General features: G+C 36.8%; 3 protein-coding genes across 6 annotated transcripts; 1 reads left to right on the top strand and 2 right to left on the bottom strand.

Annotated features, from left to right (window-relative positions):
• Nucleotides 1–815: 815 nt before the first annotated feature.
• On the bottom strand, nt 816–5,744 carry gjb3 (gap junction protein beta 3). Its single transcript, NM_001017685.1, is given in 2 exon segments — nt 816–2,864; nt 5,706–5,744. A coding segment is annotated over 1 exon segment (915 nt). The 5' UTR covers nt 2,773–2,864; nt 5,706–5,744; the 3' UTR covers nt 816–1,857.
• Nucleotides 5,745–7,727: 1,983 nt separating this feature from the next.
• gjb10 (gap junction protein beta 10) lies at nt 7,728–12,988 on the bottom strand. Of its 2 annotated transcripts, XM_005158501.6 has the most exons (2): nt 12,935–12,988; nt 7,728–11,310 (listed from the first exon to the last, which is right to left on the bottom strand). In XM_005158501.6, the coding sequence occupies exon 2, from the start codon at nt 11,264–11,266 to the stop codon at nt 10,367–10,369; it is 900 nt and encodes a 299-aa protein (XP_005158558.1). In that variant the 5' UTR covers nt 11,267–11,310; nt 12,935–12,988; the 3' UTR covers nt 7,728–10,366. The 2 variants fall into 2 exon arrangements, with proteins under 2 accessions (XP_005158558.1, NP_001124108.1); NM_001130636.1 differs by lacking the exon at nt 12,935–12,988 and having other exon boundaries at nt 10,295–11,330.
• Nucleotides 12,989–13,079: 91 nt separating this feature from the next.
• LOC137488100 (uncharacterized) lies at nt 13,080–17,281 on the top strand. 3 transcript variants are annotated; one of them, XM_073928561.1, is made up of 4 exons: nt 13,080–13,486; nt 15,344–15,939; nt 16,025–16,201; nt 16,279–17,281. In XM_073928561.1, the coding sequence occupies exons 2-4, from the start codon at nt 15,399–15,401 to the stop codon at nt 17,229–17,231; spliced, it is 1,671 nt and encodes a 556-aa protein (XP_073784662.1). In that variant the 5' UTR covers nt 13,080–13,486; nt 15,344–15,398; the 3' UTR covers nt 17,232–17,281. The 3 variants fall into 3 exon arrangements, with proteins under 3 accessions (XP_073784662.1, XP_073784663.1, XP_068070691.2); XM_073928562.1 differs by having other exon boundaries at nt 13,088–13,486; nt 15,500–15,939; XM_068214590.2 differs by lacking the exon at nt 13,080–13,486 and having other exon boundaries at nt 14,683–15,939.
• The last annotated feature ends 135 nt before the right edge of the window (nt 17,282–17,416 follow it).

Here is a 17,416-nt window from a genome sequence, read left to right as displayed (position 1 = left end):
TAAATCTCTCTGTTAAACAGAAAATGGGGAAAAAAAATAAACAGGCGAAAAATTCAGGGGGTTAAAAATTTTGGCTTCAACTGTATATATAGAGTTTGGATGCAAAAACCTCTAAATGCCGTTTGGTATTTTCCTCTAAAAATTCTTCTTCTACTCTAAAAAGACTTCTTGCAGGCTCAGTAATTTTACTTTTATGGGGACGAATAAGCTATTTTCATTGCCTTTACAATGAAATAACTGAACATAGGAGGCAGAGAAAACGCTCATTTTAGGAGAACTTTTCAGATGGTGTTTAGAGGTTTTTGCATCTGAATCTGGAGTTAATCAGGGGTTGCCACAGCGGAATAAACCATAAACTTATCCAGCATAAGTTTTATGCAGCAGATGCCCTTCCAGCTGCAATCACTGGGAAACATCCATACACGGTCATACACTACAGACAATTTAAATTCACCTTGAAAATCATTTTAATAATACTGATTTGGAGCTCAAGAAACATCTTTGTATCGCTGCTGAAGCTACTTAATATTTGACTTTTTTTTTTTTGTTAAGTAGAAAATTAAGAGCATTTGTTTTAAATGTTTACATGCACTGTAATGTCTTCATGATAGCAGTACGTAAATAGATTATGATTTATGATCTATTATAATAGTTAATAGATTATCTGTTGTAAATAATTATGAAAAAATCTTAATTTCCCATAAAGGTAAGTTTGAATTGTTTACCTGCTTGCTTTATTACCGCTTTGATTGAAATGCCTTTTCACTATATAAACTACTGTGATTTCACACCAAATGAATCTCCTACAAATATTATTATATATTTTATTTAAACAGTATCAAAAGGAATCATCTTTAAAAAACATTCTAAAAATCACAATAACGCCATAAAAGAATATAATACAAAACCAGAGCTCCATTTTTGCCATTAAAAAAATAACCTGAAAATATTTTTATATAAAATGAAAGTGCGTTGATTCAGTATTTGTTACAACAGGCAAATATTCAGTATTTCTTTCAACAGGCAGACTGTGCAGCAAAATGATACATCTTGGCTAAATGTAACAAGATCATAACAGCAAGTCTGAACAAAGTCAGACTTTTACAAATGCTTGCCAAGGTTAGCTCTGGTAAGAGCAGCTCATAACACAAAATGGGTGATACACTTTCTTTAATCTCCATCTTATGGAGACGGTGGTATCTTTTCCATTAATTTTTCCAGCATGAGGATCTGAGTTCAAAAAAAGAGATCAGGTGTGTTTACACGTAAACCTTAAGCCTCGCTTATGAAACATTGATAGCTGAAACAACATCAACTACAAATCTTTGATCTGATCTTTGTGACAAATACCAGGACATTGAGAAACGAGACACTGTAAAAGGACAGTATCTCCATGACGTCTTCTGGAGCTCCACACTTCCGCCTGTTGTTCTGTGTGCGTGTGAAGGCGGAGGTGGGTTTTGTATGTAAGGTGTGTTCTCCATGAATGCCTTACTGGTTATTTGATAACTCTCAGGTTGTTTTTCATAGGTTTTCACCTTTGTTCTTTAGAAGAAAGAATGAACCAGAAGAAAGGCAACGCTTTCAGTCCTCATTCAGTTCAAGAAACCATTGTAAAAATGCAGGTGTTTGAGCTGGTTCTGAACTAGGCTGGCAACCACCACTGCACCATTTAGTAAAACATTTAATCTGGCAGCTTCTGGGCAAATGTTCCTGAATCTGCCATAAAGCATCTTCCATCTCCCATTACTGATTATTTTACAGATCCTGATGGACAGTGAAAGACTTTGAGATTGTCCAGACATTCAAAACGTCTTTATGCCTCCAGATGACTTGAGAAGAAAAGAAAGAAGATCTTTAGATGATACCAGACTGTATTTTGTACATTGGTGCTGAGAGATTTGGAGCAGACGCTCTCATGTCTACACTCAACCTGTAGGCTGGCTTAAAAGTGGGCTTGACTTCAGATTTAAACTGCGGTTTAGGGCCAGGTTTATATTCAGACCTAAAGTCTTCTTTAGTCTCTGGTTTATACTCGGGCTTGCTCTCCAGCTCGTGCAAAGGAATAGTGCAGTTGCTGTCCTCATCTCGATATCGCTGATTAATCGGTGTGCTTCTTTTGTCATGCTGCTTGTATTTGTTAGCGCAGCGGCTGATGCGTTTGGCGATCAGATAGATGATCTCGCAGACACTGAGCACTATGCAGAGCGCTGACGCTCCCACCATGAAATAAGTGAAGACTCTTTTCTCTGTGGGCCGGCCAATGTAACAGTCCACAACATTGGGACATGGCTGGACGTCACACTTCACCAGCCTTGGCAGGTAGAAGCTGTCGTAGATGTGGTGGAGGATGTACAGGAAGGTGATCTCAATGCCAGTCTTAGCAAAAAGGCTGATCAGATACGTCCACCACAGTCCACCGTGCTTCTTTCCCGTGTTGGCGTAGAGTTTTGCTTTGGCTTTGCGTTCACGTTCCTCACGGTATTTCACGTGCATGACCACCATTAGTGATGGACACGTGACGAAGATGAGCTGCAGAGCCCATAGTCTTATGTGGGAAATGGGGAAGTAGAAATCATAGCAGACGTTTGCGCAGCCCGGCTGCTTGGTGTTGCAGTCAAAGTCTTTCTGCTCATCACCCCAAACTCTTTCTGCCGCTACGACATAAACCATGACCCTGAACACAAAAACCACTGAGAGCCATATCCGGCCGAATGCAGTGGAGTATTTGTTCACCCCGCTGAGCAGGGCTTGAAAAGTCTTCCAGTCCATGGCTCAGAGAAAGGCCAGCTCACTCTGGTGTCCTCTGAACACGTCTTCTGATCCTCTCCGACACTCAATCTGTCAGATAAAGAATCAGCAACCTGGAGACAGAAACAAAACAGAATTAATCAGAATAAGTGAACTTGTTATGTTCAACCAAAGTTAAAATTGTTACCGTAATGTTATTCCAGTACAATCCAATTCTAAACAGTTTTTTTAATGTTATGGTACTTAAACGAAAGAAGGGTCCTTCATTGACATTAATTGTTCTATAGAGAGCATTTGATACCTAATACCCAAAAACTTGGGCTAGACAGAATCTCTGGACATTTTTTGCTATTTCTGCTGAGAATTTTGTAAAAAAAAAAAATAAAAAAAACTGTGGATTTATGCATTTAAGAAGTATCAACTAAAAACTTAATATATGAAATAAAAAGTAATACGTTTTTAACTTGTAATTAATTATTACAATGCAAAACCAATTAGATATATTTATTTGGTAAACAAAGCGAGTCTAATAATATATCTCTACTAAAGGGCAGAAAATATTAATTTACAAACGGTATTCTAAATAAACCATAAACATTTTAATTTTATGATTATTATAATATAAGTGAAATTAATTTAAAAACTGAATAAATATAAATTTACACACATTTGCACAAGTAAATACATAGACTCAATGATGATTCCATGTGGGCCTACTAATAACTAATACTTAAACCTAACTAAGTAGCAAACTATTGTGCCAAAAGTTAAAATAATTGATGCTTCATGTGAGAATTGCACAGTGTGAGCAAACAGTTTAATTGTTGCATGTAGAACCATTATGAAACCCCACTTTTTAATCTTTATTTTAAAGAATGAGAACTAAACCAATCCTGCCCTTCCCTAACCCCCAACCACCCCCCCTCCCTCTTTTTTGTACTTTTTACTATTGTTTTATGCTGCTGACATTTTATTAAAAAAAATGTTGAGATAGCAGTATCAATTGCAATTCATGTGCAATTCATTTGTGAATCTGACTTTGTTTGAATCATCAGTTTTCTAAATCTCCAGTAGATGATTCACTTGATTCACAACTCTAATTCAAAATAATCACAAAATGGGACATTCTAAGCTTAAGTGCTTAGTTCTGTGACTACTTTTAATCCTTAATGTACTTTCACTCAAGTGCGTGATATGCCTATTTCGTCAACTACCGCACATTAAAGGTGAATTTTTTTAAAGAATATCCAAATCATAATGACTCATCTGATTCCTGAAATTAATTCACTGACTCACTAATCTGATCACAGCGGTTAGCAGGTCATTGGATGGCAGAATTATCAGTAAATAATGACTGTAATTTCAATCTTTTTGTCGCTGTATGATTTAAAAAAAAAACTTTTAATACAATTCACTAACAGATCACTGTTTGTTAATTTTGGTAATATTTTGGCCCACTTCTTTTACATTTTGTAACAATATATGTACGTAACAGTGTTTACCACATTGTTTTTTTTGGCACTGATAATAGTCAACACTTGATCAAAATGTTTGCCTTTTGTCATTTAATCTCGCTGGAACTTTTGGTTTCTGATGTTTGAGAGTGTGCTGACTTTTCCTCAGTCATTTCATCTTTAGAAATTTTTGGATCTACACACCTACAGAGCCATTTTTGAAGTCGCAGTGAGTTTTGGTTGTTTTTTTTTCAAAGACAGTGTGACAATATGAAGTTGAATAAACAATGACAAATGTTTAATTTTTCTGAGAAATATCCATTTAAATAGTCTAAAGTATGTTCAAATAATAAATGTCTCCCCTGCTGAAAAAAGAAAATAATATAAACAATAGTTAGGATTCCTCTTCAAAAAACAACTATAAACATGACAAATAACCATTAAACTAGTTAACCATTAAAACCAGTGCATTTTATTAGATTTTAGTGTGTTTAGGACATATTTAATTAGGGTTTTAAAGCCACCAGGAAGAAAATATATTTGCATATGACCCAGAGACCATGATAGTTTCCATTAAAACCAAATAAATTCCCATTATAACCATTAAAACATTCTTTGAAGGTTTCTATTTGTTTCATTGACAGGAGGACAGTTGGGTAAGTTACTTCAAAATATTAAAGTCATATTTATATTACTTTTATAATTACTGTGTAAGTATTTTAATTCAGTAAGAAGTTTAATTACGTGACTCAATACAAATCAAAATCCCTAAATATCCCAAAGTATAGACAATATAGATTGAACTCTTAATTATTTTATTAGTTTTAATTTAACTTAAATGTATTTTTGTAAAGAAAAAATAAATAAATTAAATTAAATAAATATTTTTTCTACAAAATATTTGTGTAACAAAAATACAATTACTCTGCTTCTCTCGATTGATCAATATAGAACTGATTAATTTATTTACAGCATATAAGACAAGTATAAAATAAAGTATAACATTTATTTATATATAAATAAAAGAATGAAAAAGTTACTTTGTAACTAATTGCACCCAATACAGGTACAATGTATCAGAACTCTTAGTAATTTTAGTGTTTTGCCTGAAATAAACATCCCACAATCAATATTTTCCTCAACCAGAGGAATAAAGTTAAAGACTGCGTTCAAGATCGGAATTCGGCTCTTTAACAGTTTCTTTTCTACAGTGAAACCACTGCGTTGCAACATTCGTACACAATTTATTTGTAATGGCGATCAAAAGTTCCCAAATTATTCGTTACTTGCTTATCATATTACTGTAAACGCTGCAAATGTAGTAAACCTAGCTACTTTTCAAAGAAACGTAAATTAGTTTGTCCTTATTAGCTACAGCTGAGTTAAATCAATTTTATCGAAATGACAGGTCGGTAAACGAACGGACGTTTCAATAAGTGTCTTCTTTTAAACAGTGAAAAGCCTCTAAAATTGCTTCGAAAAACAAAATTCATTACTTACGTTAGCTGTTCCCCGTCTCTTATTATTGAACGGCTATAAACTCCTCTCTGATGACTTTTTTTGTTTTCCCTGTGGATCTGGTTTGGTAACCCGCCTCACTGCAGATGGGTGGAGTTCATGTCCACACTTAAGCTTTACAGCAACTCTCTTACTTTAAAGATTGCAGGCTAATCAAACACATACCTTTATTTTAATGCTGTCAAGATCATCGTGAATGACTGTGTATTAAATATACAGTATAGAGAACAAAACATGATGTTTCTGCAGTTACATTGTTAACTCAAAATAGACTGAATGAATTCATAAAAACATTTTTTTTTAAGTTTTTTATTGTTATTATTATGGTGCTGCATTGTGTTTTGTGGGACAAATAGAAAACCCCTGCCTGTGCAGCCTAGTAACATTTTCCATCTTATTGCTCAATAAATAAGACTGCCTTTGTTTGGACAGCTCTGTCAAGTACACTCTGCGTGTTAGTGGTTTGTGGTGTTGCCAACGTCTGCAGGCGGCTTCTCTGTGTTCAGACTTGAATGTCTCCGCTCCATAGTCACGTAAAGGACCACACCTCGTCCCGAACAACAGCTTTAGATATGTTTTCATCAGTTTTTGTTGCTTAGATGCTCGTCACAGTGTAGTGGGTCTCTGGGGCATACTTGAAATATTTTGTCAGGCGGTTTTACTCTGAGAATCCAGTTCTAATTACCTTGGTTAATTAGTGTTTATGTGTTCAAAGTAACTCTTGAATTTGGTTTGGGATAGAGAAAACTTTTTTCTTAAAGTTCTTTGATGTGGACATGAATTTGTCTCAGCTTGATTCTTCTTATAACATGAATGCAAGCAATTGTGGGAACCTAATGGTTAAGGATTTGTTCTGGTTATGAAAAAAAAACACTGCCGGTTTGGTCCCAAGTCACCCAGAAATGGAGTTTTCCACAGGAACAGTCTTTAGGAGGGATTCTGTTCAGTCACACGCATGAAGCTCTCTGACTCACTGCTCAAACCTCTTGATGATTCATTCTCCGATCCTGGCATAAAAAAAGAGCTATAGCTTTAAAAGCTGCCCTCTGTCATTTTGTCTTGCCAGTCTTCTTCAGTGTGTGTTTTAGAGCCTTTCAGCAGCTCATGCCTGCTTTGAGTTATTCAGGCATGTGTTCTGTCTGAATGTGTTTGTTCAGCAAGAGGAAACATTATGAAACAATGTAGAAAAAGCTCTGAACCAGATCGAGCAGGTCTGTTTTTAAAACTGGTTTACATTTGTTTATGTGAGGGAATTATTAAGCCCTCTTGCATGCACATAGAGAATCTGAACTTTAAAACATCATGCTTGTTCATAAACAGTAGGTATGGTTTGTGAATGTTGGTGCTTACAGATTGGCCAGATAACAATGATCAAAAGAGATGGAGAGGAAGTAAAGTGAGAGCACAATGAACAGGGAGTGGAATGTCGGTTTTGTGACATGAAAAAGGGAAAAGACTTGTCTGTTGGGTTTCACCCTTAAGAATGTGAATGTGACTCACAAACCTGTTTCAACATGATATAACTACATCTACCCTACCCATTCACTGTACAGGGGTTATGAAGATAGCAAGAACACAGACAGGCCAACTCATGAAACAGGGAGGGAGCCTTTTTTTTGTTTTGTTATCTTGATGTGCTTTTATATAGTCTAATGAAAGAAGTCAAAGACTGAATGGTGCAACCAGATTACAGCTGTGCAACAAGCATCAACAAATCTCCAGGCAGAACTGGTACAGAAAATAAAATGCTTCATGAAATTGTCCAAACACTTAGAGAAGCTACTAGTATGAGGTGTAAAATAAAGATTTCTCCTCCTCAAAATGGTGAAAGCTTCATGTCGAAATATCACACTGCTGTTTATCACTGCATGTTTTCATTCATGCCCTGCAGAAAGTTAACATGCAGAACAACTGATTTAAGAGTGTAATCAAATCTGTGAAGTCACAGCTCTCGTCTTCTTCTCCTAAAGCCAGAAATCACTTATTTAAACAAGGGACAGAGTGTAAGAAAATAAAAAAGCAGATTTTAATGCAATTCAAAATGTAAACAATTTAAACAGGCAGTAATATGGAAAGAACTCTAGTAGGTCAGCATACAAACAGAGCATTTCTAACCTCAGAGAATGTTTACTTTTATGGATACATGTTTATCAGTGAATGAAAACGCTCTCATACACACATATACACACGTAACCCATAACAGATTGTTTTGAATCGGTTGTTCTGGCAGTAATAGTTCTTTCAATAAATTCTTGAAACTTTAAATACTGAAAATTCTTGGAAGACTTGCAGCACTGCAGCTTAAGCTCACATTAGCATAAACATACAGACCAGCTAAAATACAAAAACAATCATCACAAAACATCAAATAGTAATAATACAAAAATACAAGACAAACAGTTTGTACAAATTTGTAAACAAATTTAAATGTACATTTAAATTTTAGGTATAAATTAGTGTTCAAAACGATGTCTCCATTTGTAAAAACAGATAAAGAAGAGATGCAGACTTCTCTGCACATGGTTCTTACACCCAACAGGAAAGCAGCATGAAAATCTTAAAGCCAAACGAAGGCAATTACCAAAGCCTGTTTCCACCTTTAAAAAAAAAGTATTTATGAAAGGCATTTAAAAGACATTGTGACTTTAACACTAGATTTAATAAGTTTGATCAATTGTCATTATTAATGCCTCATTCACACTAGCTGCGACTTTGAAGCTTCCTGTTGCTCTGGATGGTGGCCTGCTCATGTAGGTTCGTGTAAGTCTATACACCTTATTCTTTGCAGACGAGCGGGCGCAGCCATTTGAATCTTTTTGGCTCGAGACATCCGGTCTCATTCACTTCCATTCATTTTTAGACGTTAAAAAAGCTTGTTACGCTGCTTGATGTTGCAAACTGATATTTTCTTATTATATTATTCTACTTGGTCTGTATAGTCATGCAAACATTTGTTTGTAGAGCAAGTAGTTTGACTGTTTTCTGCCGTTTATTATTCCTAGCCATTTCTACCATAGGTGACTGAAATGGAAGTTCTGAAACAATCGCGAAAACAGGCGCACTTCCACATTTTAGAATAAGGTCAATACAGCTCGAATACAACCCAAAACTCTAGAATACAAGACATGTCACTCGTATCTTTTTGAATAGGGAAAAGTGTAAGGGTCAATATGGTGAATAAAGCCCCACCTACTAGTAATTATCCAAATTATCGATCACTATTTTGTGAATAAGGCCCGCCTTCTAATACAAGAGCCAATGATCAATCGCAATAGACTGACGATACTCAGGACTAAGTTTCTGCAGATTTTGTTTGATTTGGACGTTTAGAAATCAACGCGCCCACTTGGTCGTCAGCAATCGATGATCTGTTGAAATGAACGGTCGTTTGTTGCTTGCCACTGCGAGTTGCTCGTAGTGCAAATGAGGATTAACTCATTAACCAGCATGACTTTGTTTGTTCTGTTGAATGAAAAAAAATAGTGCAATTCCATGCAAATGTCAACCTTGCCATGAAAAAAATAAATTTTCACCAAAATAGCGAAACCGTTTTTGTTTTTTTGTGTGAGCTGGCATTTTACAGTATTTTAAAAATACTAAAAATGTCTGTCAATGTTTACAAACAATTATGTTTGATTCACCAAAGACACACAAGTGCCAATTTCACATCTGTTACATCCATAACGAAAAGACAGCACATCCAAAACAAAGCTTTTTTCCTCATAAATGCAAAAATGTCAACTAAAATAAAATCAATAATTTTAGTCCTATAGAGAGTCAACTTATGCTTTTTGATTAGCAGTATTTCTATTGGGTTGTGCAGTTAAATTCACAGAATTTCTACAAAGTATGTTGCATACTGTAAATTGGCATACCGTACCTTTTCCCTTATTTAAAATTTAAAAATGGCACGGATTGATATTTTTCTGATCCCATAAAACTGTGGTTAGTAGTTTTGGAAAATATAAACAGATGTTTCAATATAATGTTAACATGTTTTGAATTTTTACAGAAATGTCACATCCATTTTCCATAATTATATTCTGAAGAAATCGCTGGGTTTTAGATCACACTGACCTCTATTTTATGGATAAAAATAAAAGAGTTCTGCAGAAAAAGTCACGCAGATGAGTAAACAATGACTTTTACATTTTACACATTGCTGGATTTAAACTCACAATTACTCAGCATTTTTCCTCTGAGTTGGAAACAGGTTTTAGAAGATAATTGCTTTGTTCATTAATTGATACGTTTTGATTTCTACTTTTGGTGCAACTGAACAATTATTAAAATATATGAACAATTGTGTGCTTTAGCATCCTCTTCAGCCATGTTTTGCTTTATGTACTTTTTAATCAACAGCAATTATTGTAATTATCAGAGCTTATAACATCTTTTGTTTATTCTGTATTGGCTGTTTGTTCAAAGTGTCAGTTGGTGTTTTGGTGTTCTAAAGCTTGAAGCCACACACACCACACCCAAAACCCTGACCTGACTCGCTTTAGTCCAACTAAAGACAGCGTCACTCTGAATGTTGATCTTTTGACCCATCAAGCTTCTCAAATATACAATTCTGGGCCACAATTTCCAGCTGAAAGATCCAGTGGATACAGTGTAGGCACACATCAGTTTCCTCTACTGAGTCAGTCACGTTCGCATTCACCTCCAAGTGAATGTGAAGTTGAACATTTGTCATCTCTCAAGGTCCAACTCGGATTGAAAGTATTTTCCAAGCTGGTTTTCTTTTTGGCTGACATGACCACACTGTATGCTGGTGCCGGCTGGTCTTCGCTTGCCAGTTTTTTGTTGTTTGACTCTAAATGAGCATTCAAGTTTGTCATATTAGCCATGGATCTCTCTCTGTTCACATGTCGTGAGCTCTGCACCCTATTGATGCATTCAAAGCAGCGTTTGCCCACCAGATAGAGGATCTCGAAGAGAGACAGCAGGATGCACACCAGACTGGTCACCACCATAAAGATGGTGAAGATTCGCTTCTCTGTGGGCCGCGAGATGAAGCAGTCCACAATGTTTGGGCATGGAGCTTCAGAACATTTCACCAGAACTGGAAAATCGTAGCCCTCGTAGATGTGGTACAGCAGATACACAAAAGTCGCATCCACTCCCATTTTAAAAACCAGCGAGAGCACGTACGTCCACCAAAGACCACCACGTTTCTTTCCGGTGTTGTCGTACAAACGTTTACATCCTTCACCATATTTGAGACGGTTTTTCCGCTCACGTTCATCACGATATGCCACATGTAAAACCACCATGAATGACGGACAAGTGACGAAGATGAGTTGCAGAGCCCAGAGGCGGATGTGGGACACGGGGAAGAAGTGGTCATAGCATACATTATGGCATCCCGGCTGGGCGGTGTTACACGCAAAGTCTTTCTGCTCGTCGCCCCACACTTTTTCAGCCGCGACTACAAAAACCATGACTCTGAAAAGGAAGACTATCGAGAGCCAGACACGGCCGAACGCTGTGGAGTACTTGTTGACCCCGCTCAGGAGACCCTGAAGAAAAGCCCAATTCATGGCACCTGCGAGCGCTCAGGTTTTCTCACCTGAATTCCTCTCACCTGAAAGGGAGGAGTGCAGAGAAAGAGAGTGAGACAAAAGAGCACAAAGAAACATGTCATAGCACATATAAAATATTCAGATGTAAAGTTTATAAAGTTAAAGTACACATTGTCATTCAAAGATTTAGTTAGGCAGGAGGTTCCTAACTTTTTAGAAATCTGGAGAAAAGACCCTTGTTACAGTCACATATATAAAAGTGTTGCTGCTATTGAAGCCAGGGTTATTATAGAGACTTGTAGAGCCTATGTTAATACACTTATTTACATTTAGCACTGTTGAAATAGTCATAAGTAGGCATAGGACGATAACCGTTTTTAAGGTATATTGCGGTTTGGAAAAGTCAAGGTTTTAAAACAGCCAAAATGTTCTGCTATACTGCTCCTAGGGTATATATGTAAGAGTTTTCATTTACATTTTTTTATGACAACAGTATCTCCAGCAGACAATATCTCCAAATATGACGTTTTAAATTGTGAATATATTTTAAAAGAATATATTTTAGAGCAGTATTCGTACTGCTAAGGTTATCATACCGTCAGAACCTTATACCGGCCCATGCCTAGTCAGTTACTTTTTTTCCCAATTGAACACAATTTATTTTACTTTAAGTAATAGCAAACATGTCAGGCTTAATAGTTTAACTAAATTATTGACTTTTGCTGTTTTTATTAGTTTCAAAAACACAGATTTCTTTACAACACATAAAAATAACATTAAAAACCTTACATATGTCTTGGAAACGGTATAACAGAACATTTTAGCTGTATTAAACCATGACTTTTTCAAACCACTGTAAACCTTGAGACCGGTCATCGTACCATGCTTAACTGTGGGTTCTGTAACACTTTACAATAAGTTTTCATTTTACTAACATAAACAAACAATGACCTAAACATTTATTATAAAATTTATTTGTTAAAGTTAGTTCATGAAAAATGAAAAACTTAGTTGTTTGTTAGTATTTTAACTCTTAGCGCAATCATTACTATAATTATAGTAATTGTTAACAAGCATGGATTTGGATTTTAAAAAAGCATTAGTAAATGTTAAGCTATTAGTAGTAGTAAATGTACGTATTGCTCATTCTTATTCTTACACGTATTGCTCATTCTTATTTCGTGTTAGTAAATACATAGCATTATCTAATGAAACCTACTACTACGTGTGACCTGAAATCCTAACAGAATGTCCCAAGAAACACCAAAACATTTTAATATGTATATGTTTACATTGTTAAAACTCGACGGTTTGAATCGTTTTAATTGTATTTGTAGTGAAAACAGTTTATATTTATTGTTAGTAAACGTTAATTAACAGTTAACTTATGTTGACAAATGAAACCGTTTTGTTATCAATATCCACTTTTTTTTAGCAATGAGGTCAAACGGAATAACGTGTACAGATATACGTTACATTATTATAACGTTAGTGATGTGTCTTGTGTACAAACTCGTGTAACGTTGACGATACGGTCGTTTTCAAACGTGTATTCAATTCACAAACTCATCTATAAACACATTTACTCTTTAAAAACCTTACGAAATGTTCATTTAAAACAAATATGTGTGCAAAACCACAGCTATTAATAAAACAAAAGCAGGAGGCTGTTAAGTGTGTACTTACAGTCTGAGCGGTGACAGTGGTGAACAGTGAGTCGGAGCGCAGTGATTGTGTTGTGCAGGAGTTTGGCGAGTGTCGGCCGTTAAACACTGCACACGTGTGATGAAATACACTCACACATACACAGTCTCACAACACGCCACCTGCTGGAGAAACACATGAGCGACGCGCTGAGGACACCTAGAGGAAAGCAGACAAAGAGCAACAGCGGCGCGGAGTAATATGCTAAAAAAACGGTTAATCACTACTTTTGTTCTGGAATGTCCATGATTTAATGATGAAGTTACGTCTCATTACATGAGATTTTAACATTATTAGCATAACAAATAAACAAATTTTGATTTCTTGAATCATAACTTGGAAACCACACAAAATGTCAGGAAGAATGCTTAAAATTAATCTAGGCTACATTTTAACCCCGAAAGACTCAACTTAAGAAGAAAAAAATCATCCTCAAGCATTTTAGACATTTTTAGAGAAATGTCGGACCATAAAGCAACGTTGAGCCTTTGGGTTAGCAGAAATACAGCGATTCTACTCACTGTCTGAACACAGGTAAACAACATCTAAGGGTTCTTTACATGTGGTACTGCTTATGTAGGCCCATAACACTGTAAACATTGTGCAAAATACAATTATTGGCCAGTTTGATTGACTGTAAATTTACAAGCACACTGTAAATAAATAATTACAGTTGCACTGTTTTTACAAGTATTAATTTAGTGTGCTTGTAATTTTAGTCTTGCAACCAAAATAGCCATAAGTTACTGTAAATTTTACAGTATTCTATGTGTATCTACACACAAACCATCACACAATAATGATAATCGTAGTCTTATTTTTATGAAAAAGCAGTGTAATGGAAACCTCTATGTGCCATCTGAAATTTTCCTCTAAAATCAGCATTTTTCTTTTTTCCTATTCAGCAATTTCACTTTTATTTTCATTGAAATAACTGAACAAACACAGGCGGCTTAGAAAAATGCTTTTTAGAATAAAATTTCAGTTGGCTGTAAAGGTTTTTGCATCTTCACATGTAAAATGTTCATACTGAATTTACAAAATGTAATTAAATAAATGTTTATCCTTGTAGTCATGTTCAGTTTTAATACTCCACAATGTGTGTGGTCAGAGGCATTTTAAATGGGAAAAAACACTGATTGATTTTCATGTTAAATAATCTCAAAGAAAATGAATCCCAAAAATACTTGTTTTAAAGATTTTACCATTTTTTTTTACAATACACACAATGTTGTGTGACTATTTAGTGTTCTCTATTTATATGCCAATAGGACTAATGGCCAAACATTCCTGAACATTATCACCTGTTCCTCAATACAGCAGGCCGATATGGGCGAGCAAGTAAATCCCAGAAAAACAGGGCCAGTTCATTTAATCTTATAAATGAAAAATCGTAAACGGTTGAGATATGACTTTTACTTTCTAACTATTAAAGAAATAACATTATTTCATTTAGTTTAAAACTGAAAATTGTAACAAAAAGGTGTTTAAAACCTTTTCAATGTTTAAAAAAATCTTTATGTAATTACTTTTTTTCCACATAATGTAAAAGGTGCATTGGCAAATAGCAACAGCAAGTTTAAGATTTAATATAATTAACACATTCAACAATATTCAAATATGTGTGATCTAGACATATGATTAATCACAGAAGTGTGTGTGTGTGTGTGTGTGTGTGTGTGTGTGTGTGTGTGTGTGTGTGTGTGTGTGTGTGTGTGTGTGTGTGTGTGTGTGTGTGTGTGTGTGTGTGTGTGTGTGTGTGTGTGTGTGTGTGTGTGTGTGTGTGTGTGTGTGTGTGTGTGTGTGTGTGTGTGTGTGTGTGTGTGTGTGTGTGTGTGTGTGTGTGTGTGTGTGTGTGTGTGTGTGTGTGTGTGTGTGTGTGTGTGTGAGTGTGAGTGAAGGGAGAGGAATAACTGATATTTATTCAATATTGGCCTAATATAAGATTTTCACCTCTAGAGGGAGCCACACTTTCATTTATGCTGTGGACCTGCTATATTAAAATCTACCAAAGATTTTATATAGATTTCTATATTAGAATCTACCAAATCTTTGCGTTAAAATCCATCGTTTAAAAATGCGCTCAGAGTAGATTGAGAACCGATTTGATGAATTAAAAAATAAAATAAACAAATATATTATGTTAATAAAAGGCCTGTATAAGTGAATATGGGCTATTCCACGAGATTTAAATGATGCCTAATAAAACGTCACAGGTTTGAAGGCACGCGAACGTTCTAAATCTAAAAGAATGTTGACATCATAGCGGCCATTCCACGGTGAACAGAGTTACATAGCATTTGACAGTCGCTATATCGCTTGTTGAATCCTGTTTGTCGTTGTTGTTGTGATATAATCTTCACTCCACTTTTTCAACATGTGGTCTAACAGTCAATCCGTGCCACGATCTCCAGAACATCGAGACGTGAGCTCTCCTAAGCGTCAGATGAAAGTTTCAGTGAAAAGTGTCAGCTACTTTTTACCTGTTTCTGATCTGCACGCCAATGCTGAGTGTCCCTTGTCTGATCTGCCCTATTCCTGGAGCAGTGCAGTGAGGATGGACACAAGTGCGCCTCTCCCTCAGCATCCTGAGGTTGTATGCTCAAACATGACTGTTAAGCTGCGCCATGTTCCCGTGAAACCTGCTGAGAAGCAGAAGTTCACTGATGGTCATGGGCATCCAAAACGTCGAGGAGTGAGGTCTCTTAAGCATATGATGGAGGTTTCACTGGAAGACATCAGCTATCTTTCATGTGAGCCTGACCTGAATGCCAGCATTGACCATTCCTCATCTCCTCTGCCCCATTCTGAGAGTCGAGAAGTGAGAATGGATAAACCTACACCTCTCTGTCATCATCCTGATGCTCCACGCTCAAAACTGCCTGTTCTGAAGTCAAGGTGTGTTCCTGTGAAGCCTGTCAACCAGCAGAGTTTCACAAATGAACCCTCAAAATGGCTGGGCGTGTGGTCAAATCATATGAGGAAAGGTACAGTTAAAAAACATCAACCCTTCATGTGAGTCTGACTTTACTGTCAGTGTTGCCCCTTGCTCATTTTTTGTGCCTCTTTCAGGGAGCCAATCAGTGAGAATGGATAAACATACGCCTCTCCGACATCATCCTGATGCTCCACGCTCAAAACTGCCCATTCTGAAGCCAAAGCGTGTTCCTGTGAAGCCTGTCAACCAGCAGAGTTTCACAGATGAACCCTCAGAATGGCTGGGTGTGGGGTCGAATCATATGAGGAAAGGTACAGTGAAAACCATCAACCCTTCATGTGAGTCTGACCTCAGTGTTGCCCCTTGCTCATTTTTGTTGCCCTTTCAGGGAGCCAACCAGTGTGGATGGACGAGCGTACACCTCTCCGCAATCGTTCTGTTGCTGGACGCTCAAAACTGCCTGTTCTGAAGTCAAGGTGTGTTCCTGTAAAACCTGTCAGTGGACAGAAATTCACTGATGGACCTCCAGAGAACAAGATGAAAGTTTCACTGAATGACTTCAGCCATCCTCCATGTGAGTCTGATCTGAATGGCAGCGTTGACCGTTCCTCATCTCCTCTGTCTTATTCTGAGGGCAGACCAGTGAGGACGGATAAACATAGGCTTTTCCAGCAGCATCCTGATGCTCCACACTCAAAATTGGCCATTCTGAAGCCAAACCATGTTCCTGGGAAGCCTGTCAACCAGCAGTGCTTCACAGATGAACCCTCAGAATGGCTGGGCGTGGAGTCTTGTGAGCATCAGGTGAAAGTTTCACTGACAGATCCTCCATGTGAGTCTGACCTGAATGTCAGTGTTGAGTGTTCCTCATCTCTTCTGGATGTGAGAGTAGGCAAATCCCAGCATCCAGCTGCTGTTTCCACACACTTGCCTGTTTCGAGGCCACGCTGTGCTCCTGTCAAGCTTTTGGCTGGACAGAAGTTCATTGACGAAGCTCCAGAACGTCAAGTGTCCAGGTTTCCTCCTTTAGTGAATAAGGCAGAGAGGAACGGCACTGACCCTTCATGTGGGTCTGATTGGAAAGTTAAGTCTCACCTTTCCTTACCCAGCCTGCCATGTCTTACAAGTGGAGAGAAGATGGACAAACATGTGCCTCTGCATGTTCCTGTGTTTACAAAATTGGCTGCTCTGAAAGCAGCTCATGTTCCAGTGCGACCTGCTCTTCCTTCAAACTTCATGTTTTTTCCATTTGATGATGAGGATGTCAAGATGAAGAGGGCTCGCTCAGTAAAAAGAAGCCCTCCTCTGCTTTCAAGATTACACTCTGCAACCTATTTTTAGGATTATTCTTGTTTTTTTGTGTCAATAAATGTTGTCATACTTTAAAACTATTCTCTGTGTTATTCTTTTATTAATGCTTTTTTGTGTATTAATCAGTTATTTGAGCATTAAGGAAAGTCAGATTTTTGTGGGTCAGAAACAATTTCAACTTGCTTTAAAAGGTTCCATCAGCTTGCATAAAATAA

The sequence above is a fragment of the Danio rerio genome, chromosome 17 (genome assembly GCF_049306965.1).
Source record: "Danio rerio strain Tuebingen ecotype United States chromosome 17, GRCz12tu, whole genome shotgun sequence".
Taxonomy (NCBI): Eukaryota; Metazoa; Chordata; class Actinopteri; order Cypriniformes; family Danionidae; genus Danio; species Danio rerio.
The sequence above is the reverse complement of the archived record's forward strand: the minus strand, read 5'-3'. Positions and strand labels throughout refer to the sequence as shown.

What these genes read in the sequence shown, in the direction of transcription:
- gjb10 (XM_005158501.6), bottom strand. Translation starts at nt 11,266, where the DNA reads ATGAATTGGGCTTTTCTTCAGGGTCTCCTGAGCGGGGTCAACAAGTAC.
- LOC137488100 (XM_068214590.2), top strand. Translation starts at nt 15,330, where the DNA reads ATGTGGTCTAACAGTCAATCCGTGCCACGATCTCCAGAACATCGAGAC. An exon ending in GTCAAATCATATGAGGAAAG is followed by an intron (nt 15,940 to 16,024) that starts GTACAGTTAAAA and finishes TGCCTCTTTCAG; the next exon opens with GGAGCCAATCAGTGAGAATG. An exon ending in GTCGAATCATATGAGGAAAG is followed by an intron (nt 16,202 to 16,278) that starts GTACAGTGAAAA and finishes TTGCCCTTTCAG; the next exon opens with GGAGCCAACCAGTGTGGATG.